This window comes from Patagioenas fasciata, chromosome 12 (assembly GCF_037038585.1).
Source record: "Patagioenas fasciata isolate bPatFas1 chromosome 12, bPatFas1.hap1, whole genome shotgun sequence".
Taxonomy (NCBI): domain Eukaryota; kingdom Metazoa; phylum Chordata; class Aves; order Columbiformes; family Columbidae; genus Patagioenas; species Patagioenas fasciata.
The window spans coordinates 6950001-6977811 of record NC_092531.1 but is presented as its reverse complement, the minus strand read 5'-3'; the positions used below and the strand labels follow the sequence as shown (position 1 = coordinate 6977811).

At 52.0% G+C, this 27811-nt stretch overlaps 1 protein-coding gene across 3 annotated transcripts; it reads left to right on the top strand.

Annotated features, from left to right (window-relative positions):
* Positions 1-5526: 5526 nt before the first annotated feature.
* On the top strand, positions 5527-27295 carry SEMA7A (semaphorin 7A (JohnMiltonHagen blood group)). Of its 3 annotated transcripts, none has more exons than XM_065847295.2 (15): positions 5527-5661; positions 5746-5944; positions 18645-18778; positions 19031-19081; positions 19353-19448; positions 19569-19653; positions 20190-20300; positions 21516-21655; positions 21945-22123; positions 22315-22423; positions 22577-22775; positions 24104-24219; positions 24333-24484; positions 24928-24995; positions 25420-27295. In XM_065847295.2, exons 2-15 carry the CDS (start codon positions 5833-5835, stop codon positions 25764-25766), a joined length of 1899 nt encoding a protein of 632 aa, XP_065703367.1. In that variant the 5' UTR covers positions 5527-5661; positions 5746-5832; the 3' UTR covers positions 25767-27295. The 3 variants fall into 3 exon arrangements, with proteins under 3 accessions (XP_065703367.1, XP_065703366.1, XP_065703368.1); XM_065847294.2 differs by having other exon boundaries at positions 25417-27295; XM_065847296.1 differs by having other exon boundaries at positions 25350-25484.
* Positions 27296-27811: the final 516 nt, after the last annotated feature.

Below are 27811 nucleotides of genomic sequence, written 5' to 3'. Positions count from 1 at the left end.
GTGTCCAGTTCTGGGCCCCTCAGTTCCAGAAGAACAGGGAACTGCTGGAGAGGGTCCAGTGTAGGGCAACAAAGATGATTAAGGGAGTGGAGCATCTCCCTTATGAAGAAAGGCTGCGGGAGCTGGGTCTCTTTAGTTTGGAGAAGAGGAGACTGAGGTGTGACCTTCTTAATGTTTATAAATGTATAAAGAGTGAGTGCCATGAGGATGGAGCCAGGCTCTTCTCAGTGGCAAACAATGATAGGACAAGGAGTAATGGGATCAAGCTGGAACACAAGAGGTTCCACTTAAATTTGAGAAAGAACTTCTCAGTGAGGGTAACAGAGCACTGGAACAGGCTGCCCAGGGAGGTTGTGGAGTCTCCTTCCCTGGAAACATTCAAAGCCCGCCTGGACACCTTCCTGTGCGACCTCACCTAGGCGTTCCTGCTCCAGCAGGGGGATTGGACTGGATGATCTTTTGAGGTCCCTTCCAATCCCAAACATACTGTGATACTGTGACAGCTATGGGAGTTGTTTAATTCTGTGTTATTTGGATTGTGTAGGGCCTTGTTCCAGGGAAGGTGTGCTGACCATCCCGTCTCTGCAGGATTCCTTTCTGAGGTGTAGCTCCTGGCATTAAATACTTTGAGCTCAAAGGATCCTCACTTACATCTGACTTAATTATTCCATGGATCCTACCAGCTGGTGTCTGGTCCATTTTTCCTTCTTCCACCTCATTTTTTGTAATTATTATTATTTTCCTCTCCTCCCAAAAGCCTGTGACCTGGTTGCTTATGGTTTCCTGCAGTTGCTTTCCCAAACAAGCTGTGTGGGAGCGATTGGAACACATAATAATCAGGAAGCCTGTATAAGAAAGGGCAGATGAGAGGCAGGAAGAAAGAGGAGCTCTTCCCTGCCTAGGCCAGGGTCTCTTGAAAGAGTTTTGACAAGTCATGGCGGGGGCGAAAATAAGTCAAACAGGGTCCAGCGCACGGGGAGATCCTGAGCTGTTCCCACTCTCCTGCTGGAAGACATGGCGAGATTCCCAAGTCTGTCAGAAAGAAAAAACGATGCATCTGTGGTGCCGAGCCTTCGTGTCACCAGGCAGACGCGGAGTTTAGAGCCAAGGACAGTGGGGAACTGCAGACACTTACGGTCTGCGTCATTTGGCCCAGGGCTGGCTAGCAGGGGCCAAAACAAGAAGGAGATAGACCACTTCTTAGATGACTGCCTTCCTGGCGAGACAGATACCACTGCTGGAAGTACTTGAACGCTACAAGGACAACGTAATCTTTAAAATAGTTTACTTTCCTGGGCAGCCTCCGCTTAATCTTGCGTGTCTGGCCAGCTTGGAAGAGATTGTGTTGGCGTTTTTCCCAGCAGCAGTTCAAAGTGGTTTCTTGGGGTCCAGGTGCCTTCCTTTCATTCCCCAGAGAAAAACATGGACTTAAATTGCAACTCAGTAGAGCTAATCAAGGGGACTTTTATGCTTGTTTATGGACTGGTGTGGGAATTGGTGATGCAGAGGATGCTGCTTTGCCCACTGCTGAGACGCTGCTATTCCTGCAGGAGGGTGGTGCTGCCCTGAAACCCAGGCCCTGCCGGGAAGCAAAGGAGCACAGCGGTCAAGAAAAGAAACGCTGAGAGTTTCAGGTAAGTGAAACACAGCCTGGCCTGCTGTGCCACGGTGGGAAGTCAGAGCTGACACGCTGTACAGCGTTGATTTATCAATATGCAGCTCTCATGGTGGGAGTGCGGCAGAGTGATCTTCACAAAGCAACGGAATTCTGTCCTTTCTGGTTTTAACTTTCTTTTAGTTGGGAAGGACGCTGCACTGGGTTTTATTTACGCTTCCTAAAGGCCTTTGGCATCACCATTCAAGGGATGCCCGTGCTTTTGGCAGTCTGCGTCACTGATGGGCTTCTGTTTTACTTCCTTTCCTGCTCCATCAGTGAGTTCTCACTGAACTGCTGTCAATAGTGCTGCTCATTAATGCGATGAGTGTCCAGGTGAAATGCATTTGAGGCCATCTAGATGAGCCGAGTTTGTGGGTGGTCTTTGGGCAGGACCTCTGGAAGCTCCTGGGATCAGCGAAAGGTGTTGTGAAGCTCTGGTGTGGGGGATTCTGCATGGGGTGAGCCCCAGGGGTTTCCTCAGCAGTGGAGGGGAAAGCACAGAAGAAGGGGAGTCCCAACAAGGAGTTTTGGGCTGCTCTCAAAGGAGTTGAGCACGAGACTGCTCTGGCACAGCCTTCCTTTGGTAAGTCAAAGGCACTGATTGACTAGGACAAGATCTTCTGGGGCACATGGTTCCTTCTTAACTTCCCTGAGGTATTTTTAAAGCCCTGGGAGTGGCATTGAGCACAATGAGGACTTCTGAGCCTGTTAGTGGATGGCTGTGGTTTCAGTAGCGCTCTGTGAGGAATACAAGTTGAAGATTTGTGTGTTGCAAGCAGGATGCAGCAGTTTGCTGATAAACAATCCGTTTGTGCTTCCTTCCCACCTCACTCTGTCATCTGAGGACTCAAAGACCTGCTGGTCAGTGCCAAAAGAAACGACGAGTGGGATTTAGCTTTTTTTCCTCTCAAAGCTCATTCCTATGAGTCTACTTGCTCCCAAAGGTGAAGTGCAAGGGGTAAGAAATTGAAGCTCTGGTCTTCTGAATCTCGATAATGCTCATTTATACTGGTGTCCCAATCTCGTGACACATCATGAATAACATTCTAACATACCTGTTCTTCTCTAATGAGAAAATGCCAACTGAAACTAGAGGTTTCATTATAGGCTGCCTGGGCCACAAACATTCAAGCAGTGTGTCTCCTCTGCAGTGATGAATAAAACTGTTCCTCTTTGGGGAAATCTGCGTTATGGTTTTTACCAGATACTTGGGCGAAGCTGTTTTCTGATTCATGTTGAAATGGAGCAGCGTGATCTGGAAATACTGCACTGGAGCAGTTTTGGTACTTGAGTGAAGCAGACGGTAACCTGTGTAGGAGGAAGGGGGATGTGTTGGGGGTGTGCCTGGAATTTGAATCTCTTGTGTGCTCACTCCTTGGACGCAGGGGAGGACGTGGCATGTGGCCGAGCGGGTCTTGAGCAAACAAATTCTTCTGCAGAAGTGCTTGCTTGACCTGGGTGCCTGTGTACTTAATGCAGGATGGGCTTCTGGCTGGATTTGTGGCACCACTCTGTGTTCAGCACTCTCTGCAGACTAGTACAGGGTTGGAACAACCTTGAAATCAGCTCTAGTCTCCTCCAAAGGGGACAAGCTGGGCTGTTCCTTGATCCAATGTGTGCAGCGTTGCGCCGCGCCGCTTTGCGCATCCGTGGAACAGCCCTGCTTGTGGTGGGGGGAGTATTCTCCCGTGCATCGCACAGTGTAGATCGTGCCGCTCCCCATATCTTGCCTGTGTGCAGAATCCACTTTCCCAAGGTCATCCTGCGCAGTGACGTGGTGTTTCGCAGCCCGGCTGATGGGTCACGCTGCTGCACAGAGGAGCTTGTGGGGCGGTAAAAGGACGCTAAAGGGAGCTGTAGCTTCTGGAGGGAGCAAAGGTATTTGGGTGAATGCTCTATTTTAATGAAGACTGTTCATTTAAAGAGTTGAAGCACACGTTTTGGGTGGGATGCTTGTGTATGCTTGCCTGTTCCACCTCTATCACTTTTTTCTCCTGCACTGCAGGCTTCTTTGAGCTGGTGTGCTGAGATCTTGCACGGCTTTGCGTTTGATTGATATGCACCAAGACATCTCCCAAATCTCTTGCTTAGCAAAAGATGCTACAGCATCGTTCTGAATCCAGGACAGCAACACAGTTGTGTTCATGGGGTGGCTCAGCTCACGGTCCAAGAGATGGGGGGCGTATCGTGTGTTGAAATAGAAAGAACCTAGAGCTGAACAATTCCAAACTCCTGGGGGAGTTTGAAGCTGAATTTTCCACATGGCAGCGTTGTTTTTAGCTGAAAGTGGAAAAAACCTAAAAGCCAACCATGCAGAATGCCCAGCTGTGTTAGTTAGGGGTAAGGAAAAGGGAAAAGCAAAGGATTTACTGTTCTAATAAGGCAGGAACTCTCCTCATTCATCTCTGATCAGAACCCTTCTGTGTTTCCAGTTGGCAACTTTGTCAAGAGTTGGAGTTAAAAGCCAGTTTCCCAGCCCGCCAGCTGCGTCATATCATAAAAGGCAACGCAGATAATAACGTATGCAACTCATCGTGTAGCCCAAATTTAGGGTGAATGCAAAATGCTAAGTCCCCGTGTCAATTAAGAAACCTGCATGGGTCGTGTGGCTTAGACTGTTGATTTACAAACGACATTTCTTTTTCACTCATGACTGTGTTAAAGAGTCTTAATGAATTAGATGTTTTTCAGGAAGGCTGCTCTGCAAGAAAACAAGCGATAACAAGGTTCAGCAGCTCTGGGAGCAATGGGGCGGCAGGGAAATACAGCTGCTTCCACGGGGTGAACGGGCAGTTGTTTTGAGGCGAGCAGTGGTACAAAATGGTTCAAGACTGGGAATCACCGTGTCCAAAAACGAGAAAGAGATGATCTGTATGTTATCACACAGTAATTACCCAAGCAGATATTTGGTTAAAGAAAAAGATGAAACCCCGTGCTTAGAGCTGGTGGGAAATTCCCATGGGTCCTTAAAATTCACCATTAGCCAGCTCATTAATTTTTTTTGCTTCCTCCAAAATGCCCCCTTTGCCCTGCCACTGCTCATCTCCTCCAGGAGCAGGTCTGGCTTCAATGCTGACATTAAAGAGCGCAGCTGCGTCTCTCATCCTTGCGAGTTCCCTGTGGGGCTCTCCTATTCTGGTCACGTCCGACCTCGCTTTCCTCGCACGTAATGCCTCCCTCTTCTTGTTAACAAACCTCCTGGTGCTTCACAAAAACCATCAGCCCTTCCTGGCCTTCCCAATGGGGAACGAGGAGGTTTGGTAAAGCAAAGTGACTTTCCAAAGGTTGTGCCCCAGCCCTGCATCCCATCCCTTCGAAGGATGTTGATGTCACAGTGCTAGAGCGGGATCTCAGGGAAGGGAGTGTTTCTTCACCCCAGCTCCGGTGGATTTTCCACCTGTGTTCTGGGATCTCATTCGTTCCCATGCTCACACCCACAGCTGCCATGGGTGCTCTTTCAGCTGGCAAGGGGATTGTGTAACTGGGATAAGAGGCACAGCTGAGTTGCTGTCATCTCTGTTTGTCTTGTAACCCTCCTGGCTCGTGATGACTGAATCTCATCTCCGCAGTGTTTTATTTCACTATGAGCGGCCCTTGGCTATTATCTAATTGCAGCACTAGCAGGAAGAGGGCTGGCACACGGGGTGCACCGCATCCTTCCGATGGCAGAGCAAAGTCTTCTGTTGACGAGCTGTTCCTGCCGCCTCTATCCAGGCACGGCTTTATGGCCTCAACACATCCCTTTATTTGAGCAGCTGGGAGCGGCATCCTTTGTTATCGCTCTCTGCGCCCTTGGTCTGCTGTTGCAGCTTACACATACCTATTTTTATTCTTATTTCAGTCATTTCAACCTTAATATTCCTCTAATGAAGCTCTGTGATAAATTGACTGCCAGGCTTGGGTCAGCTGCAGCTTGAGAAAAACCATCAGACTCTCACCTTCCCCTTACAGAAGAAAGGGAAGAGAAAAAGAAAGAAGGACCAGAAACTCCAGCAAACCTGCAGGTAGCAAATTATAAATGAGTCAGTTTGGGGTGCTTTTTAGCTTGCTTCATAGGAAGTTAACCGTAGCCCCGCCCTCTTTTTCAGCTATTGGCTGCCCCGGCTCTTTTGTACAGGAGCGATGCAGCTGTCAGGCTCACAAGCTCGGGATCAGCACTCGCTGCAGAAATAGAAATGGGCAGGAGGTGGCCGGTGTCCCTGCTGGTGGCCCTGTGGCTGGGCCAGCTGCACGTGGGGGCGGCGGGGCGCTCCAAGGTGAACCCCCGGATCATCGCGGCTCCCCAAGGTGAGTCCCGTCAGCCGCAACCTTGAGATGCGGCAGCGTCTGCAGCTGACACTGCGCCGTGTGTTTCCTACCCGTGACGTGTCTTTTGAAAAGAGTTGGTCTTTATTATTTCTTTTGGCTATCGTTCCAATGCCTGTGGCCTCAGGAAGGGGCTTCTGGCTTCCTTGATTGCTTAAGTGAATTTTTAGATCCCTCTTCTTCTCAAGTCCGTTCCTTTGTATATTCTAACAAACATTTTCCTGCAATCCGGGTGTATTAAAGGCTGTCAAAAAGCCCTGAAACAGATACAATAACCATTTCCCCTAACTTGCAGGGAGGAATGCAGAAGTGTATTTGCATAATACAGCTATGTTCTTATTCATCTGATGTACTTAACTCTGTTAGTGGCAAGAGTTCTGTGAGTAAATATTTGCTGAGCATTTCTGTTCTCTGAGAAAATATATATTTCTGAAATGGCACGCAATGACTTAACAATCAGATCTTATCCTAGCGGCAACCGAACAAAGAAATGTTTTCAAGGACAAGCTTAGAGCAGAGCCCAAGCTTCATGTGTCGAAAAGAGCAGGCTAATGTTTAATGACTTTATCATGTGTCTTCCAAGCTTTTTGATTAATACCCTCCAGGGAGGCTTTAACAAAAGCCCCCATCACGTCCCCGGTGGTTTTGCCGTTCGTCTGAGCCGGCGGGTTCAGCCGAGCTGCAGATCTCACGCTGCTCTGCAGTACAACAGCTCCTCTGTGTTCCCTGTTCGCCGGCAACTTCAGAGAACACCAATTTCCCCTGGTTTATTCTGCACCATCTGTTATTCTTCTGCCGTTATTTGTTATTCCCTTCTTTGGGGCGATGGCTGCCTGCGGGCAAAGGGCCGGGAGTGGAGGGTGCTCGGAGGTGTAACCTCTGCCAGTGGCATAAAGGAGACAGACACTGGCAGGGAGGGCAGTGAAAGGTTTCTCCCAGTTCTGCATCATTTGTTTCATTTCCCCCAGAAAAGGGGACGCAAGCAGGGGAGAAGGCACGAACCCTGAGACTGAACAGAGGATGGGGTCACACGTGTCCCCTCTGCTGCTTGGGGCACGAAGCAGGGAAAGTTGAATTTTCGACATCTGGTGTGTTTGGAAATGCTTGTCCTTGAGTACAAAAGTGCTGAGCGGGAAGAGAGGGCTCGGGTGGTTGTTCCACCTGTCCGCGTGGGCTGTACGTGCCATGGCCGTGCAGCACGGGCCTGTGGCCTTTCCCTGCATCTGTGTCACAGGGTGGCTCTCCCAGCATTAAACACAGTGAGGATTTGTCACCAGAAGTCAATTAGTGGTAGGACATGTCCCTGCAAGGGGATCAGCTTGTGTTTATCTCTTTTTTTTTTTTTTGAGCGCTTAGCTGGGACATGGGCTGAGGGATTTCAGTTCGGGATGTATCAGAGGCAGCTGTGCAGCACATTCATTAAGAGTCATTCACATGTCCTATTTCACAGATCACATTTTGCTTGGTGTAACCTTTGCCCATTAGGAAGTGGGTCTGTGGGTGAGGAGCCTCTGGAGGAGGGTGAAAAAATGGGACAGGGACAAAGGGGACACAATGGGAGTGCTCTCCAACTTCCCCACTGCTCCAGACACAGCGCCGTTAGGACAACCTGCAGGTCATATTTGTGTCCCCATAGAGAGGTTTGTCCATTGCTGTGGGGTGATGGTGTTGCAGGGCTCAATTTGCAGCTCGAGCAGGATGGAGAGAAGCAGCAACGCAGGACATTTGCGTGGGTGGTGGTGCCGGGGCTACCTTTGCTGTGGTGCAGCGCTGGCCTCAGCCCCGGGCTCTGCAGGAACTGGCAGCTCTTCACCTCATTAATTTTCCTACACGCCACAGCCCATCACTAGCTCCAGGTACAGCAGAATCAGCAAAGACACCTAGAGATGTTCCAGCGCTGCGGGTGAAGGAAGAGATTCCTGGTGCTGGCTGCGTGCGTGGGATCCCTCTCCAGGCTGCAGTGCTGGGGGAGAGGAGGAAATCAGTGCTGGGTAAAACTACATCTCTCAGCCTTGTTCCTCTCACCAGATCGGGGGAGAGAGCCCTGACCTGTCTTGATGCATGGAGCTGCCTGGGTTTGAGTTGTTTCCCAGTCCTGGGGCCATGGGGCAGTGGGTGGCTGGAGCACCGTGTTCTGCAGATCTGCTTTTTTATGAGTGCTCTATGCATCTAAAGCCAGCCCCGAGGCCTCAGCTGCTGCTGTGCCTTTATTTTGCTTCCCCAATGCTGCAGTGCGGGAGGGGAGTAAGGAAAGGGCGCGCTTTTCCCGAACATCAGCCCCGTTTCAACACCTGCTTGGGAGCGTTTGGCACTGCGGGCAGTGTGACAGATCCCCAGGGCCCTGCCAGCCAGCACAGGAGGCCAGTGCTTGGGTCCCGCTGGGTAAGCACTTATTTGAAAACACGGCTGACTCTGCAGGATTTCTTCCCCTTAGGGCAGGACTCCGAGCAAAGGGCTGAGGTCAGCTCCGGGACACTGGTCATATCTAAAGTGCTGCAGATCCTTCTTACTGACAAGGGCTTTGGCCCCCTTCCCCTTTGCAGCTGACCCAGGTTGGAGTCTCTTCTGGCTGTCACCCTTCCCAGCACCCTAACGAAGGCGGATTGTAAATAAATGGCAAGTTTCCCATCTCTTGAGATTTGCAGAGTGGGAGTAAGTTCAGCCGTAGCAGCTGGGGCTGGCGTACAAGCAAGTGTTTCCACCTTGCACACTGTGTTCTTGCTTATCTCCCCTGTTATTTCTCTCCTCCCTCTGCCTCCGTGGATTTTTTTTTTCCCTAACTAAACGCTGGCCAGCTGGACTTTGTTTTGAAAAGGTGCGTTCACATCCCACACTGAGCTTTTGCTTGTCAGCACAGATATTGTGGTTACTCATGTTGATCCAGCAGCAGCGAGGGAGACCGCTGTGTCCCCAGCTCTCCGGGTGACAACGTGGGCAGATCCAGCCCCTCCGGATGGAGCATCCCAGCCTGGCTGTCTGCTGACCGGAACGTCACCGAGCATCGAGCGCTGCAAAGACATCACAGAGCTCAAGGGCTGGGTCAGGCTCCTGTAGCCTTGGGCCTTTGGCACAGAGCAGGAATAATTCTGAGCTACTACCATGCCTTAGATTATCTTGTCCCTGTTTACTCGCACGTGGGTAGAGCCGAGACAAACTCGGGTTGCCTGCTGCATTCACACCTTGGCGTAGGATGGGGTCTGATAGTTTCATTATTCCCTTCTTTCTCATTAACAGATGAGTTGGAAGCTGGAGGGGGATGGGTTCTGAGCTGCTGTGTAGCTCACAGGACGTAAACAAGGTCCTGCAGGGAGAAAGGAAGATTATACTCTTGACCTTTGGCTGCCTTGACTGGGTAAATTGGCTCTAACCTGCCCCAGATCACAGGAGGGCACTGAAATGGCAGTTCCTGGAATTGCCCACACTGCAGGTAATAGCTCCTTGGCTTTGCCAAGCTCAGCTTTGTTTCCTTGTCCTGAGAAAACTGTGCCAGCAAGCACCTGAGTGCTGTAGGAGCAGTTCTAGGAGCTCTTTGTGCCCACAGGTGCGGCGGTGCTGCGTTCAGCTAGCAAATGAGCTGAAGAGGCGAGGCTGGACTCATACTGATGGGGAATGGTGGCAAAATGAGAGATCGTAGTGTTAACACCAGCTTTTACTCCTCGGTGACAGTGGCACTTTGTAGGACAGTTTCACATCGAGCTCTCAGAGCATCATCGTTTCCAGGAGAAAGTTCTCGCTTTCCCAGCAATGCTATTTTCTGCAGGCGGCTCATTTTCACAGGGTGGGTGATGCGGGTATCATAAAATGTTGGTTGAAAAAAAAAATATATATATATTTTTTTTGCTCTGCGCAGATTGAAAACAGAAAAACAAACCAAACAAACCAAGCGGGTGAATCACAGCCATCTCCTGTTGCAAGAGCATGACACAAAAACAACAGGCATGGGCAAACTAATAGAAGTTGTGGCTGCTCAGGGCTGGGAAAGAGCCAGATTCCAATTGCTGACCTGCCGCCCAGCTCTGTGCCAGCCCTCAGGCTGAATCAGGGTCAGAATGACAGAAAATTAGCCTGGGAAGGTTTTTCTGTAGTTGATGTAGTCCAGCTTGGTGCCTCAAAGCAGGATGAACTAAATCTAAGCCTGAGTACTTGAGTACAAGCTAAATAAGGAGTACAAGATGCTTTATAAAGAAGCTCGTGTCCAGAAAAAGGGCTGGAAGGTGAGCTGGAGGGAGGAAATTGCTTGTTTTGCAGCCAGCTCTCTCCTGTCGAGCTACATCCGATGGTGTGCAGCTATTCCTGGTCGCTCCTGGAATAGGACCCGTTCCTCCAGTCGGACACCCTTTGCTTTTCCATCCCAGCTACACCCAGTGTCTGACTGGGTCTGGTTTGACACAGAAATACTATCAGTGCCACAGGAGGTAGATGTGGAAGCAGTTCTACTAATTTCAGAGCAGTTGAAGTCCAGAGCAACAGGTTTTGTATAATAAACCTAATATCGCCCTTAATGACAGCTCTGGATCTCTATAAGTATCGAGTCACCTGCTTGAACACTGTTGACTGGCGTCAGCATCGTCCTGCAGCGATGACTCCCTATCTAATTACCCACTTGGGTTAAATTCTTCTCCTTTATCAGGCATGCCTGTGCTGGGAGGGAGAGGGCATTGTGATTTGAAGGAGCTGTAGGAGTTTCCTTGGGGAATGTGCGGCCAGTCTTGGCCAGACACCTGCCCTTGGGCTGTTCACAACAACCGTGGCTTTGCTCACATCTTGGATAAGTTTTGGAAAGTCTGAGCGTCTGGTTTCCAATGACTGTAACGTGGTGGTTTGGCTTTCCAAGTCTGAGTAACACTGCAGCCAAAGAGGGACGTGCAAAGGATGGATAATGTGTTTTGCTGCAGGGGGGTTGGGATCACACTGACAGAAAGGGGGTGCCAGGAAGGCCTGTGTGGCTGTCCCTGCCACAAACCCCGGTGTCCGCAGGGCTGAGACCTTGCTGACATTCATTACGGGGTGGGAAGCCTGCAAACAACATTCCAATCTAGTGCAGAAGTCCCCTTGCTGCATGCGTAATCTCATTTATTTTCTGGAGTGAATTGAAACTTCATCCTTGTGCTGGAGCCACAGATCTTTCTCTTCACCTTTAAACCTCTGCTGGAGGCTCCAGGGGGGACTGCACATGTCCCCTGTCCCTGTGTCCCCCCCGGCAGGTCACCCCAGGGCTGGCAGGAGAGAACATTTGCCAGAGAATTGTTTCTCAGCAGCAGGGAGGGAGGAGGTGGCTGCCAATTAAGCTAAAAGGTAAAGCGGCTGTTTTGCTGGTGGATGCTCATAGAGGTGCTCGGGGCGATTTTTTAATCTGGAAAGCTTTTTAAGAGAAATGGGCCTTTGGAAATGGATCTTCTTTGTGGGAGGGGTAGCCGTGTTCTCCAGATAGCAGCTCTCTGGCTAAAAGCATCCTTTTGTTGCTCGGCCGTTGTGCCTGTATAATAAAATACCATAATCACAGGCCAAAGTTCCCTAGCTTCCAGCAGGAACATGGCACAGCTCGGGACTGTCATTACGGAGACCGGCTTTTGGGAAGGAACAAAACCTGGTTCTAAATTTAGCGCCCATGAGCCGTAGGGTGCAGCTAACAGCTCGGCTTTGGGGGTGGAGGGGAAAAATGTACCTGCTGGATGATAAACCTTGCACGTGAAATCAGAGGCTCCAGACTCATCTTGCAGTGGCACAGCCTTCCATGCTGCAAAATTTTGGGGTTTGAGCATGCAGGGGATATCAATGATGCATTAGCATGCACAGAAAACACCGTCATGCCTGTCATAATAGTCATTTTGTGTTTCAAAAGGAGAAACCTTGCTCTGGTTGGTGCCTTTGGAGGGTAAGCGGAGCCCTGCAGTGCTGCTCGATGGCAGAGGCTTTGAATTCAAGGCTTGTTCCTCCCCGGCTGCAGGTTCGGGGTCTCTTTTGTTGTGTGTTGAGTGGGCGTTTGGGACCGCTGCCAGCTCTGGCCCCAGCTTGGAGGCCCCTGGTGAAGGGAATATAGGTTGTAAAGCTCTCGGAAGAGCTTTTGAGCAGACATGCCCATGCCCAGCAGCTGCATTACCAAACCGAGAGGGCTTTTTTTCCCTCTTTCTTCCTGCCTTTGCTCACCTCTGTGCTGAATAGCGCTGCCAAGACGCTCCAGAGCTTACTAGAAATAGCGTGGAAATTGTTAACGTGCCAGAATATTTGCCTTCTACAGTGTAACTCTAAAAAAGCCCATTTGTGTGGTTGGAGCGTTCTCTGAGAGCTTGAGCCTTTGTGCATCTGGATTGTGCGCGGGCTGAGAGCTTTTGTGGGATGTATCCCTGATAATGCGGGCTGAATTGTTTCCTTTGCTGTTGATGGTCAGGATCTCTCGAGGGCAGCAGAAAGTGGCTGGCTGGGCACCCTGTGATTGCAGGGTTTGCAGGAACATTTGGGGAAGAAGCCGAAGAAAAAGGCAAGCGGTGGCTTATGGTGGCAACCGGGAACGCGGCTTGGCCAAGGGTGGAAAGGTCCCGCTGCGGGGAGGAGGTGGATGTTGGTGATGGATCCACAGCCTTGCTCCTTGCTTTGGAAGGATGCTCTGAGGGTTGTGAAGCAGTCGGGGAAGGGGGTTGAGGAAAGATAAGCATGACGTTTCCTGGCAGATGATTGAACGCTGCTTGCCTCCAAGCCACGCTGGGGGGAGTGAGACAGGCTGAGAAATACCAAATAAGTTAAACCCGCCGCTCTGACTTTCTGCAAAGTTAGAATGAGGAAGAGGAGTGAAATGTGAAGGCAGCTGGAGCTGGGTTTGAGTAACGTGGGCTTCCCAGCTGCCTAATTCCCCGCCGTGCTTTCACACCTCTTGCTTTCCCGCATTGCAGGGACCCCTTAGCCAGGGTCCAGGGCCACAAGTCCCCCTGGTCCTCACCAACCTCTTGTGGGTCACCTGTGCTGCCTAATGCTGATTCTCCAGGTGAAAGATGGTCAGAGATGGAGAAAAAAAAGAACAGCTGTGCTGCTTTCGGGAACCCACCCACAATGTTTCCTATGGGATGGAGGGGATGGGAAAATTACAGTCAGAGCTTTTACCTGCCCTGGGCTGATGAGAAAGTGCTTTGTGTTCACTGAGAAACTGTTTTACTTGCTCTGGCCTTTCACACGCTCTTGGTTGGCATCCGTAGGAGTATTCGGCTGGTACAAAGGCAGTGGTTCTGAGCCCGGTGTTCCCGTCCCACCTGGGCAGCGCCCAGACCCCGCTCTTGGGCTGTCCCCATCGCAGGGGCTGCGCGGTCCCTATGACAGTGATAGTAATCAACCTTACAAGATGTTTTTTGTCCATGGAACGGGACAGAATGGGTCTTCCCTGAATATTGCTGGATCTGTTACAGTTGAATTACTATTAGGATAGCAACCAGCCCTGTAGCCATAGAACTCTTGTAATCAGTAACCAAACTCTGTTCTTAAAGCTGACATAGATTTATGGTATATTCTTATAAGGCAGGTAACTGTAACCGAGCCTCATTCTTAAGGTGGACATAGATTTACGATATATTCTTTTAAAGTTGGTACTTTAGAAAATAACTGATAATTATAATATCTTCTAGATACAAAGTTTGTGCTAGAATAGGTGTGGGATATGCTAATGGTTGTCAGGGGTGTAATGAATATGTATGCAGCTAACTTGTGTAATAAGGTATGGTCTGGATCAGCTGTTCGAAGCCAGCTTTGGGTGCGAACCCCTGGTTTCCCAGCGCTGAAATAAAGCACCGCATATAACTACGTCCGTGGTTATGTGTCCTGATTGCTAACAAGAGCACAGAGGGCTTTAAGGAGCAGGAAACACATGTGTCTATGTCTGGTCCCACTTCAGCAAGAGACATTTTTAGCACTCTTTTTCTGCTTGCCCGGTTTCTGCTGACTAATACCGCAGATTAGTTTTGGGGGTGATCCCTGCAAGCATCCTGCACAGATAAGGGGGGAGAGGGGAGACCGGGAGGGGAAGGCAGGTGGCACAAATGCCTTCCGAGAGGTGCCAGGCACTGGGCTGATGGGCACCATGCTTCCAATCCTACCCAGATGAATAGGTAGGGGACAGGGAGGGAGTGAAAGGGGGACAGGGACGATATTTAGCTCTGGAGGAAGCTTTGAGAAGTCCGGGACAGACATCTGTAGGCAATGGGGCTGTATTGGTTCTGCTCTCTTTATTTTGCGTGCTTGGCGAAGTGGCTGACGTTGGAGCAGAGGTTGAACTGAGGCAGTGTGGGGCTTCCCTGCGCGCAGCAACGTTCCCCGGGGGGGTGATCCTGCAACCTTTCTGTGCCTCTGCTAAACCCTTTGGCAGCATGCTGGTGCAGTACACCAGGGAGAGGAGAGGACAACGGGCTAGATTTTGTCGTAAGCAATGAGAAGGAAGCAGTTTCCCACACTGATTGCTTTGCCCCCTTCTCAGAAACCTCTCCGATAAAAGCGTATCATTTTCTGCAAGACATCTTGGTCGGTTGTGTGTTGGAGACCTTGCAACTCACAGTCACGCAGTGGTCGGTCAGAGTGAAACTCCCAAAATGTCCCTGTTGGTTTGTCTCATCCAGAGACAAATTGTGACTATAAAAAAGCCCCATTGCTGCAGGATCTTCTGGGTCCCAGGAGCCTGTCAGACGTTTCGAGGTGTCCATCCCCAGGGAGGGCGCATCTGATGGGTGCACAGGGCTCCAGGAGCACCTCCCCAGCCCGACTGCGGTTTCTGTGTGTGTCACATCACTTCCTTTGGGCAAAGTCACAGGGGGATGGAAACCTATCTCCCTGGAGGCATGCTTCCTCCTTGCAAAATGTCTCAGCTTGGGAATTTATAGATCATCTAAAAAAAAAAAGAGAAAACGCGGCTTGGCTTCTTGCCGGCATCCGTGGAGGAGCTGGGGAGGCAGACGGTTCGTGGATGGGAGCAGGGTGCTGCAGTCCAGCCCTTCTCCCAGGGATGGAGGGGACCTGTGGCAGCCCAGTGGGGTGTCCCCATCCCTCTGGGGTGGGTGCTGTGACCCCCCACGCTCCCCTTGGAGGGGCTGGCAAGCAGGTAGGAAATCCAGGGATATGTCTCACTTGGGGGAATAGTGAAACTGGAACCGCATTGCAGAGTGATGTCAGAGCTGGGAGTGGGTGTCCTGACCCCAAAGCGGGTCCTGAATCACATTCCTGGTCCTTAAAGGAAAACAGTCAGTCTGTCTGCACTGGGCTGTTTGTCATGCATCCTGTGTGCACTGGGGATGGATGTCACCGAGTTCAAAGAAGCTCTGATGTTCCCAAAAACAGGTGCTGTGCCTGGAGCACAGAGTCAGCCCTGACTCACGCTGCATTGCCAGGGGTTGTGGTGACCCTGCACAGGTGTAGGGGACGAGAGGTGGGGAACATCCCTGCATTGTTGGGCCATGAGTCAGCATGGAGCAGGCAGCTTTTCCTTCTGTTGTCAGAGCCCATCCCAGGCCAATTACCACTATCGAGGTTGTAATCCATCCAATCTGTTCAAAAGGAAGGAAGAAATAAAACCCGGGAAATGAGAAATTGTTTAGAAAAGGAGGGAACCAGGAAAGGATCCAGCCGGCGCTGTGATTTGGGCAGGAGCGCACGTGCTGTCAGACCCACCCGCAGCGGAGCAGGTGGCGGTGTCATCGGCGTCCTGCGCTGTGACGGTGATGCCTGACAATGTTATAACGTGTTATAGTGAGAAGAGTCCCCGGGGCTGCTAGGGGCATTGCCTGGGCATCGGGCTCTGAGCTTCAGCCCTGCACCGGTTTAAATCCCGTTTTAGGACTTAGTGATGCTGGCAGGTGGCCCAGCCCTGTGTCCCCTACTATGGCAGCCGCAGGAGGGTTTGGGAGAGCACAGGTAGCTTAGCTAAAGGAATTTCCCCTGCTAAGGGTGGCAGGTAAATCTCATACTCTGCCTGCTTTTCCCTCTTCATGTTCCAGGGGGGTCCCGCTAATCAAGGATCTTCCCCTTGTCTGCATTCATACCACTGCAAGAAGCAGCAGGTTCTTGTCTCACCCTCCTTCCATTTTTATTTTTCCTTTATTTCAGCTCCTTATTTTAAAATGCTGCCACTAGAGCAGATTTGAACCATCACCCGCATTTCGGGGGCCTCAGTCCTCCCCCAGCACCAAGAAACGTGGATTCGCGAAGGCTGGTTTGGTGCTGGGCGCCGTGTGAAGCTGGTGACTAAGCCGAGCGTCTGGGTTGCCGGAACCGTCTGCCAGCCCGGGGTGCGGAGGGAAGCGGGATCATCGCTTAGTCAGCCCTCCAGCCGGGATCGGAGCCGGGCTGTCGGCTTTGCCTGTGAGGGGACTGTGCACCCACGTTAGAAATCTGTTCTGCACAAAGCTCTGGGATGTGCTGGGGAGGGCCAGGCCCTTGGTGCCCTTCTGAAGGGACCCAGAGAGCCCTTCAGCATGGTGTTAAAGCTGGGTTTGCCCAACCTGCGCCTTGGGAAACCGGCCTATTTCACCTTACATCCTGATCAGCTGGGAAACAGGATTGCTCGGTCTGTTTTCTGTGTTTGGGATGGGGCTCTCTTCCCTCATCCAGAGCATCTCTCTCTCCCTCCTCGTCCATGACCTCACCCTGCAGGCATCCTTCCGAGCTGCACCGCGCTCCCTCCTGCTCCCTCCTTTAATATTATTGTTCTTCAATCTGGTGTCGCGTTCCCCATCTCGCCCGCGAGGCACAAAGCCGCTCTTTCTCCCATTCAGTTCTCCGGACCCAGGGTTAGCATTTCAATTGACAATCGTGCCATTGATTTAGGCTCTGGCGGTCGTGTTGGCAGTAAATGCCAGGCTGAGGGATTCTGGAAAGGAGCCCCATGTCCTCTGAAGCTCCGGAGGGTGGTGGCAGGGTCGTGCCTTCACCCTTCCAGGGGGTTAAGCTGTTCTTGCAGTCTCAAAAGCAGCCTTGAGCTTGCTAGGGGAGACTTGTCCCCTCCTTTGGGGACACTGAGGGCCATTAGATGCCCTCTGCATCATCATCCTCAGCTCTTAAAGCCATTTCTGGACCCCAGCACCCGTTCACGGATAACACCTTTAAAAGCTTTGCTTCCAGATTGAGTTAAATCAGTGCTGGAGCTGCAAAACCCACTTCTGGGCCCTGGCTAGCGGAGCTGTTTACTCTCAGCGCAGTGATTCAGTGCAGTCCCCGGGGAGCTGTAGGATAAATAATATGTTGGCGCCAACCAAATTATTGTTTTGAGCTCGTTTGTTTGCGGCTGTTTGGGGAGAAGTGTGTCCTTACAGGTTGGCGCAGCTCTCAGAGCGGAGATTTAAAAAGAGGCAGCGTCACAAAAGAGCCTGGAAACAAAACCAAAGGTAATAGGAACACGTAGGGCTGAGGTGTGTGAAAGGCTGAGGAGGAGGTGGAGGAGCCGGGAATGGCTGCAGGTGGATATTTTCTTGGATTTAGCAGCAAATTTAGGAGCTGGGCTGGGGGTGTGACCAGTATGGTGAAGTGGAGAAAAAAAGCTACAAAGCCAGCAGGCATTTGGTAGCCCCAATGACCTCTAATAAGCCTTTTTTCTTCATTTGGCGCTCTGCGGAGCCTCGGTGGGACTCCTGCGCAGTGTGCTGGGGGCAGAGATTGTCCTTTGCCTGTCCTGCCAAGTGTCCCTATAAATAGAGTGGGCCACGTGCCACTGATTAATTGCCTGTCTGTGCGGGCGGCCGCAGCCTTTGTCTGTGTGCTGGGAGCGTGGCACTTGCCAGGAGAGAGGCCCCGTCTTCTTGGGAAAAGAGAATGAAAACAGAGCGCTGAGCAGAAGTCACTCCTGATCTGGGACTTTTCCCCCTCAGAGGAGCGATTCCTCTCGTGTCATTGCTGCAAACCATGCTAGGGCATCTTGGCGGGTGTGTTATAACCTGCCGTGGAGCTGGGACCCAGCACAGCTGCTCAAAGCTACCCAGATGTGCCTGCAGCATCCCAGAGAGGGATGTGGGACAAAGGGACACCATGGAGGGACAGCAAAGTCCCCAGGGGAGGAGTTGCAGGGCTGGCCTGCCACACCTGAGCTGGCAACGCAGAGGGGAATGGAGGGTGTTTGTAGGAAAGAGAAGCTGGAAAAGGCAGAAGGTGAAAGAGGAAGGAAATTGGGGAGGACAGGCAGCTCTTCCTCCCAGCTGGAAAACTTCCCGTCTGCAACAGCCGGTTGTGACACAGGTCCAAGGTCTTGCAGCTCGTTTCTGGGTCACATCTGGGGCATGAGGCACCTTTCCCTGGTACACATGGGCTCTGGCCTGGGGGCTCCAAACCCTTCCTGCATCTGGAGAGAGGAGGGAGCCCTTCTCCAAGCAGGAGGCATTCAGCCATTTGAGCAGGTGGGATGGCAGCTGCAGAGCCCATTTGAGCCTCTGCAAGAGCTCCTGCAGCAGTGTTTCCCCTCCTCCTCCTCTTCGTCCATCACCAGCCCTGCAGGTGCAAGGTAGGGCCGCTCCAATGTGCAGCTGTGCTGTGCCCTGGGGCCGAGGTGACAATAGCTTGTGTCCCTGCCAGCTGTCCCCAGGGGCTTCCAGCTGCACATCTCTGTTTTTCTCGTTGCTTGCACTGAGGACGTGGAAAGGGAACGGATCAGGCTGAGCTGGCTGCAGGTGCTTTCTGCAATTAGCTGTGGTTCCCCTGACGAGTGTCTCCTCTGTGCTGTTCCTAGGTGTGAAAGAATATGGGTTTCCCAGGAGCGAGAAGTACCCTGTCTTCTATCATCAGGAAAACAGCTCAGCTATCTACATTGGGGGAGAGGGAAAGCTTTATTACTACGACTTTGCAACTGATGAAAACTACACGGTAAGGATGCTCTATGAACACGTTTGGCCCCTCTAAGAAAGTGTCCAGCATCTGTCTTGCAGCCCTAATGCTTGATATGTTGCTCAGCATCTTTGCCAGCAGCAAAGCCAGGTCTGGAAAGGTCTGGTCTCTGCCCAGCCTGCCCCATCAATCCGGGAAGCCGCAACATCAATATGATGAATGGCTGCAGCACACATTAGTTGGCTTTTAGAGGGGAGGGACTAAGGCATATCTCTTTCTCTTTTCCTCCAGGAAGACTTCCCAGTGAAAAATGAAGGACAGTGCATGACGCCTGGGAGTTCGGTAGGTTCTGCCTGTGGTCGAACAGAATTTGGACCACCTGGATGTGTGAGGGTTGAAGGGCTGCTGGGGAAGGGGCCGGGTGTGCTTCTCGTGCTCTCTCTGGGCGAGACCTCCTGTGCCTGTGGAGCAGAAGGTTAGATGAGATAATACCAGTTTTCTTCTCTGCTTTTAAGACCCAGGAAAAAGCGAAGAAGCCATGGAGCAGTGGGCTTGGAGCTGCGGGGCTGCCCTGCTCTTCACAGTTGCTCACGCTCCCCTCCTTTTCTTGCAGGAGGACAATAAAAATTACCTCACGTTAGTGGAGAAGTACGGAGACGGGATGTTAGTGTGTGGGACTGGCGCCTGCGCTCCCACCTGCTGGAATTTGGTATGTTAGGGCCACCTGTGGCACCTCTTGCTGTTTTGTGCTTGCTCTGTCTGTAAAATGGTACCTTGATCCCTCCTCGTCCTCAGGAGGCTCTGAAATGCCTTTTCTGTCCTTCCCCAGACACAGAGGAGGGAGAGCACTGCATGGGATGGGAGAGGTATTGCTCCTTTCACCCCCGACTCGAATACCCTCGTTGTCGTTGACGGTAAGTCTGTCTGCTCACGTATTTTTGTCATTGTGCTCTGCAGGAAGGCTGAGCTCTCCATAACAAAAAGTGGTGCCTTGAGGTCGTTCCAAGGGCTTTGCATAGTTGGTGATTTGCCGTAGTGCTTCTTGCTTTTTCTTCATCAAAATGCTTGTTGTTCTAGGACAGAGTTTGGCACAAGGTGATTTATTCCTGTCCAGGCCATAAGGGTTGAGTTTCTGTGTGGGAGGGTAGAATGTGATGGAAATAGCAGGAGGTTCTGCAGTAACTCTGCTGCTCTGAACCTGGCAGAGGGGGAGATAGGGATCCCTCCCAGAGACAGAGCAAGAATTTCTCCCTTCCACTCCGTAAGAAAACAGGATTTGGTGAGTCCTGCCAGACCTAGGCAGCGACGATTTGGTTTCTTGACCTGTTGTATCCACCATCTCAGTGGGTCTGTGTGCCTAGAGACATCTTGGTTCTTGCGTTTTCATCTCACAAACCCTTCTGCCTGCTCTGGAAACAGCCCGCTGCAAATGAGCCTTCCTGTGCCACAGGTCATGACATCTACTCTACCATCAAGAAGAGCCAGCAGAACGGCAAGATACCCCGTTTCCGACGAGTGAGGGGGGGCGGAGAGCTCTACACAAGCGACACGGTGATGCAGAGTGAGTAGGGGCGAGATCCTGAGGCCTGGGACCCACCAGGTTGATAAACTGGACTCTTTGTCAGTCCACAGCTGTGGGCTGTGCTGAGTACATCCTCTCTGCCCAGCTGGGGTGTAGCTGCAGAGCTTCTTGCTTGGGTTCAGGCACCCCTAGAACAATGCTGCTGAGGAGGGACCCAGCTCCTTCCTTGCTGCCAGCTGGTGGGGGGATTTTACCTCTTTGCTTCTGGAACAAAACAACTGACAGGCGAGTTCCTCTTGCTGAGGGTGAGGAGATGGGGAAATGGAGAGAAATGGGTGGCAAGTCCCCTTGTCAGATGCTGGAAGGAAATATGGTTGTGTAAAAGGTGCCCATCAGCTGCCCTGCAGCTGTGGAAACGGGAAGAACAACTTCCACTCCAGCAGTGACTCTTCAAATCCCCAGTGGGGCTGAGACCCTGAGGGAGGAAAATCTAGGGCTGTGCATGGAACAGAAAGGACCCTCCTCAATCACTGTGAGCTTATTATTACATTATTCTATTGCGTTCCTCCACTACACTGGGGAATGGGAGATTATTGAACCGCTGGCCAAAGACAAAATCAAATCGCAATGACACTAGGGCAAAACAGGACTTGTTCACACAGAGCAGCAGAGTTGGGGCAACCAAGATACAGGCAAACAAACCCAATGGTCCCAGCACCATGAGGCTGATCCCACACTTAACCAGAACTCCCTGCTGTGGGGATGCTGACTAACAATGCTCAGAGGGACCCTGCGCTGCTGGGGATGCCCTTTGTGGCAGCGCTATATTAATAGGCAGAACATCACTGGGTTTTCCACAGCACACACAAACAACAGCGCAGCTTGTTCTTGTCACGGAAACCTCCCTGCGTGATTATAGCTCCCCTGAGCAAGGAGAGAGAAGGAGTTTCCTTTGTGAAGCAGCTGAGGTTTCCCCACGCTCTGGGGACTTGGTCTTCAATGCAGTGGGTTTGGGTAGGAGGCAGAGGAAGTGGAATGTGTGAGGAAGGTGGCGGGTGAAGAGCGGTTGTTGGTGCGATGCATCGAGTGTAGAGGATGGACTGGGACCTGCTCTTTGCCTACAGCGCAGCTGGTGTTTGCATTTATTTCCTCATCTTGGCTGAGGGCAAGTGGTTTGATCCCCGCTGGTGGCTTTTCAGATGAAACCTGCGTGTTCAGGCCAAGGTTTTTCTGATGCCTCGCTTCCCTTTTCAGATCCTCAGTTTGTCAAAGCCACCACATTAAGGCATGAGGAGCCTCACCAGGACAAGATTTACTACTTCTTTCGTGAAGACAACCCAGACAAGAGTCCCGAGGCCCCCAGAAACATCTCCCGAGTGGCCCAGCTGTGTAAGGTACCACAAGAACTGTGTATGGTGGGGAGGCAAGAGTGTTATGAGGGTGGCAAATGGATGTGCCAGTTCACCTGGTGTTATCGGCACATGATTTGGCCCCTCTGGCTCAATTCATTCCTCTGCCATAGAGTTTGTGCCATGTAAGGCCATGTTCCCCTCCTCTGGCTCTCATCTTGCCTCAAATATACCTCCAGAGCAGCCCCCAATTATCCATCCAAGATGCTGGATGGAGCAGGACTTTGTGTTCTTCCCTCCCAAACCCTGACTCCCCACTTTCCCTCTCTCTCAGGAAGACAAAGGTGGAACCAGTTCACTCTCTGCCTCCAAGTGGACCACCTTCCTCAAGGCCACCTTGATTTGTGTCGACCCAGTCACCAAGGGCAACTTCAACTGGTTGCAAGACGTCGTCTTTGTCCCTGCCAGTAACTGGCGACACTCCAAAGTCTATGGGCTCTTCACAAACACCTGGTGAGGGGCTTGACAAAACAGGGATGTCCTGTCCTATGGGCCAAATCCTTCCTTTCAGCCCTCTCGTTGCTCTGGTGAGCACGGGGGTGGAAACCAGCCAGAATGGACATGTTGGTGAAGGTGCGATGCACACAGCTGTTGGGGCAGTAGCCAACATCTCCCTGACCCTCTCTTGCTCTCGTCATCTGCAGGGGAAGCTCTGCCGTCTGCGTCTATTCCTTTGGGGACATTGACACCGTGTTCCGGACATCCAAACTCAAAGGCTATAATGGTCCCAACCCAGAGATCAAGCCTGGGCAGGTGAGTTGAGTGACAAAAGATCCCCATATGCCATGGTGAAGCTTCCTGAGGCCTGGAAAGCTGGTCACTGGGCAGGTGAGGGGACTGTCCCACCCCTGAGCAGCCAGCGGGGGCACTGACTCTGCCGGTGGCTTCTGTCCCCTCTTGCTGCAGTGTGTGTCCTCCGGCCAGCACACCCCGAGCGAGACCTTCAAGATAGCCGACAGCCACCCGGAGGTGGAGGAGCGGGTGGAGCCCCTCTCCCCCACCAAGAGCCCTCTGTTCCACAACAAGCACCGCTACCAGAAGATTGGGGTACACGAGGTCTCTGTGGGTTACGGACGCCGCTACAACGTGCTTTATCTGGCGACAGGTACTGAAAACCTTTCCCTTGGGACTTCCCCGCCGTTTGCTTTCCCCTCGAGGGCAGGGAATGGCAGGGAAGCAGCTGAGACCTGCAGCGCAGAGCGAAGCGAGGGGCCGTGTTCCCAGCTCAGCATATGTTTGTCAAGCAGGAAAGAGCTGCCAAGTCCCAAATACATCTAGTTTCACTGTGTAGGCAAAGACAGGCTGAAAGCAGAACCCCAGCGTGGGGATTTACCCCTTTGGACTGCTTCAGCCTGTGGCAGGTCTCAGGGCAAGGGAGGGGTAGCACAGCTCTCCCCAGGTGCAGCTTTACATTATTGAGCAGAAATCCTTTGCAAAGCGACCCGCTCTGTCATCTCCTGTCCGTGCTTGCTCTGGTTGTCCAGGTTGTCTGCCTGTCCCTGGTTGCTCCCGACAGCTGTGCGCATCCATTTTTCTGCACTGTACTGGGATTTGTTCACCGACACTTGTGGAGGAACTTCCTGAGGGCTTTATGTTTCCTAATCTGTGATTTATAAAAACGCAGCCAGCTCTCAGTAGGTGGCCTGGGTTGGATTAGGGCCCAGGCACGCTCAGAGTGTTTTTGCCTTGCCAAAAGCCGTAGTTGAAATGCAGGTAACGCCTTGCCCACCCTGGCTGAGGCAAGAGCTGGCACCTGGGGGGTCCCCATCTCTCTCTGAAGTGGGGTCACGTCTGTCACCTCCCCCTGCTTGACAGTGGAGAATGGAACAAAAATTTGGGAGGGAGAAACCATGCAAAGTCTTAAAAGAGGGTAAACTGAGGATTCCTGAGCCCTGTTCCCTCAGGATGTTTTTCTACCCCTCCACCAAACTGAGTCATTTTTTTAAACCACCAGTTTGGAGGCATTTAGCTGGGGAGTCAGTTTAATTAGGAAAACTGAAAGGCAAAAAGCACAAGTTCCAGCCTCAGGCGAGTGGTGAGACGAGGCTCACGCAAGAACAGGCCGGTGATCAAAGCAGAGCGGAGCTTGAGAGCGGTTGGGTTTTTCTTGCTGGGGTTGGGTTTTTCTTGCTGGGGTTGGGTTTTCTTGCTGAGGTTGGTTTTTCTTGCTGGGGCCAGCCAGGTCCTAAAGGGCAGTGAGAAATTGGTTCCTCGTGACTCTCGGCTGGGAGGATAAGGCTCTGCTGTGGGAAACACGGCTTGTCTGGAGGATGATTTCTTAACAGAGCAAGCAGGCTCCTTCTGACAAAGGTCCTGTCTTCTCTGGGGGCCCAGTTTCAGGAATCCAGTCAAGCCTGGCCGTGCAGAGCGGGTTCTGCCTCACCTTTCTGCTCTCAGCGTGCTTCATCAGGGCTCTCCCCTCTTTCTTTCTAGACAAAGGATCCATCCACAAGATTGTGGAGCTGCCCGACGGGGTGCAGAACATCATGGAGCTCCAGGTCTTCCCAAAGAAGGACCCCATCCAGTCCATGATCCTGGACCACAAGAGGGTGAGTCTCTGCTTGCTTCAGGAGAGGCAGGGACAGATGGTTTAATGACAGCCAGCAAGGTGGCACTAGGACACTGTGCTGAGACGATCAGCCCCTCTGCTTTCCTCCCGCAGGCGAAGCTGTACGTCGGCTCGACGAAGAAAGTGGTGGAGATTCCCATGGACATGTGCAGCGTGTATCGCAACAACTGTGAGAGCTGCCTGCTGGCCCGGGACCCGTACTGCGGGTGGCTCAACGGGACCTGCCAGTCCGTTTATCTCAACCAGTACGTGACACCCACAGCTTGCTCTTTCTCCACCACCTTCAACTTCGCGTTCTCACATGAGAAACACCTGTACCCTTGGGATTTCCTTTCCTGCCCAAGCCTGCACATGATTTTGAGGCCATCTTCCCATCGCAGACATTTTGTCCCCAAACACTGAACCTCTGTGGGGGGAGAGGTCGTTGGGTTTTGAGCACCCGGCCCCTCTTGTGCTGTTAGAAATGCACGTAGCTCTGCTGACTGTGATGCTTTTTTGTGCTGGCTCTCACGTTTGTCATCCACCAACCTCCTAAGTGGGGCTCTGGGGTGTGTTTTTCCATAGTAGGTGTTTTAAGCTTACTTTTGTACCTGCTCTGATGCATCTTGTATAGGTGCTTCCTTCCCTGTCCCTGGAAAGCCGCTTCCCTGATGTTAGAGCTTTGCTTACACTTGTTCCCCTCTGCTAGGGACGTGCATCAGAACCTGAACCTGGACCCGTGGCGAGGAAAGTGCCAAGAAGGGGATATTAAGGAAGGTACGTAAAGGTTTTTTTCAGCTGCAGGCCACTGTGTATCTGGGGGAGGTTTGGGGCTGTGTGATGGATTCTCAGGTCTTTGTACAAGCTGTGGAAGGTGTTGCAACTAATGCTGGGGAACTGTGAATGACCACATTGGCACTTTTAATGCAACCAAGACACCAAGCAAGTCTCAGCTTGGAGTTAATCACTAATAATGTATTTCTGAGCTGGGTGAGAGGGATTAAACTCCGTGGTTGCTGATGTCCTGGGAGAAGAGTCCCATGAACTTCAACAGGCATGAGTCAGGCCTTGCCATTATCATTAAGTGACTGTGTAACTTGTCTCTATCGACCCAACTGTCCTTCTCTGCAGACTTGTTGGGAGAACTTCTGGTTCCTGGAGATGTCCCTCTCATCCCACCCTTCTCAATCTCTCCTAGCAGATGACTACCAGAACATCACAGTTGTCCCTTTCTCCCGCTACTACCTCAACTGTCCCATCGAGTCCCACTATGCCACCTACAACTGGTACCACAACAACAGCCTCATCAAGACCTGCAACACCACCCACCCACAGCAAGACTGCTTCCACTTCATCCAGAACGTCAGCCACCTTCACTACGGCCACTATGTCTGCATCTCGGAGGAGGATGGCTTCAGGCAGGCCCTGGTGAAGGAACGCCTGGTCAACCAGCTCAGGTTCATGTCCCAGAAGGGCCAAGCCACCATGACATTTGGCTCTTGGCTGCAGCTGCTTCTGATGGTGATGTTGGTGGAACTTTTTCACTGAATGCACCAGGACTTGGGTTCCCACCATTTTGGCCGCTGCTGCTGCTCTTCCTGCACTTGCTGTCCGCTCCCGAGGCGAGACCCTTGTTCTTTTAGTCCTTGGACATTAATTAGCGACTGTCCCCAAAGCGGGGGTCCTGGGCAGCAACCCTCCATCTTTGGCCTTGGTGGAAGGATCGTGGCGAGGAAGAAGAGACTGCAGGGCCAGACGGAGCCGGGTTTGGGGACAGGGAGGGAAGGGGGACCGGAACACGTGTGGGGACGTTCACAGCACCCAGCAGCGTGAAGGGTTCTCCTATCGATGTGCATGCACTGATCGTCAGGGCACCGGGACTCCTCACCTCAGGAACGTGCATGTGATGAAGAGGAGGAGCCAGCCCTCGGCCTTGTGAACTGCGTGATCTGCGCTTCGCTCCGGGCGGGGACTGATGCCTCTGAGTTTTTATGGACTAATGTCTTGTTTGGGTTGGCAAGCAACTGGGGACACTCCCAGTGTCACATGTGAGTCCCCTTCTGGGCTGGAGAATTGGGCTCCGGAAGGGTTTTAGGGTTTGGTTTATGTTTTGTTTTGGTTTTGTGGGGTTTTGTTGCAGCTGGCTTTGACATGGGAGGGAGATCAGTAACCTGCAAAGTGAGGGCAGGCACAAAGTTAGCGTTTTGCATGGAAAAGCCTTGGAAGATGACTAGATTTGGGGTGTGGGGAAGGACAGACGGAAGGGGACGAGAAGGGAAGGTGAAAGCTGAGCCCAAACCAATCCCGGGGAGGCCCTGGGATGAAGTTTTAAACGCACAAATCCTCTGCAGGCAGCTAAGGGCATTTATCTGCTCCTCCGGGAGAGGGGACCAGGCTTCCTCAGGGAACCAGGCGTCAGGCTGCGATCTCAGGGCGATGCCCAGCGGCTCGGGGACGCTGTGGCTGTCCCCAGTGCCCGGAGCAGCTCTGCCTCTGTCCCTTGCAGTCAGGGGAGACCAGGGGTTCACTTCCCTTGGGCTTTTGAGGTCTCCGAGCAAGACTAAACTGTGAAAAACGGGATGCTCTCGCGTGCGAGGGACCGTCCCGCACCTTGTCCAAACCTTTCCCAGCTCTCTTGACCACAGGGACCCCCCAGCCTCGGGCCGGATCACAGAGGGGGTGTCATATCTTATGCTTCCAATAACCTGCTCCTGCTTCGTGCCTGCTCAGACACTCAGGAGTGCCCAAGGGGGTCTTTTTTTGGCAAGGGGGGAGAGGTGCCACGTGCCTCTCGTGACAACAGGCCAGAGCTTCCTACTGCACTACATTTCCAAGATCCCCCTCTGAATCTAGGATATAGAGCTTCTTACATCCCTTCTCAAAGCACTTTAACTTTGTGGACTAACAAATACCTATTTATTATCACCTGGTGATTACTGCTATAATTTTATAATATGATAGAAAGTGGGTTCAAATTGAAGAAGGAAGAAAAACAACACAACAGCTACCAAAAAAAAACCTTTCAGAGCTGTGACCAAAGTGAGAATGTGATCATGGAAATAAAAGAATGGCAAAGAGGCAGGTGGATGCTGTGTTTCCCACAGGAGCGGGGGGATGCTGTTGTGATGGTGGCCGGGGTCCCCCCCACCTTCTCGCATCCCAGCCCAGGATTTACAGAAGGGTTTTTCAAGTCCCTGATCCGTGGGGGTGGGAGGGTTTGGCAGCTGAAAGCGAAAGCCTCCACTGCCGCCTTTCTTATCACATGGTTTGGCAGAAACCGTCCCGCCGGTGCCGGCAGCATATGCCGGAGCAGCGCCTTGACGTAAAGAAGGAGAACCAAGCCCGAGAGGCAGGCGGGTTTCGGCACAGCTAAAACAAGAAGTGTGATTTCTGGGGGGAGGCGGGGAGCTCGTCCAGGACGGGAAGGGAGAAAATCCCAGCGCTTTGGTGCTGTATGCACACACTGAGGTGTTGGCGTTGCCAGCTCTGTCCCTGCCAAGTATTGGATTTACCAAAGCTCTAAAAAACGACACTAAAGCCCCAAATGCTGAAGGATTTTGTGGTGCCCTGGGAAGAGGCGAGCAGAAGGGCTG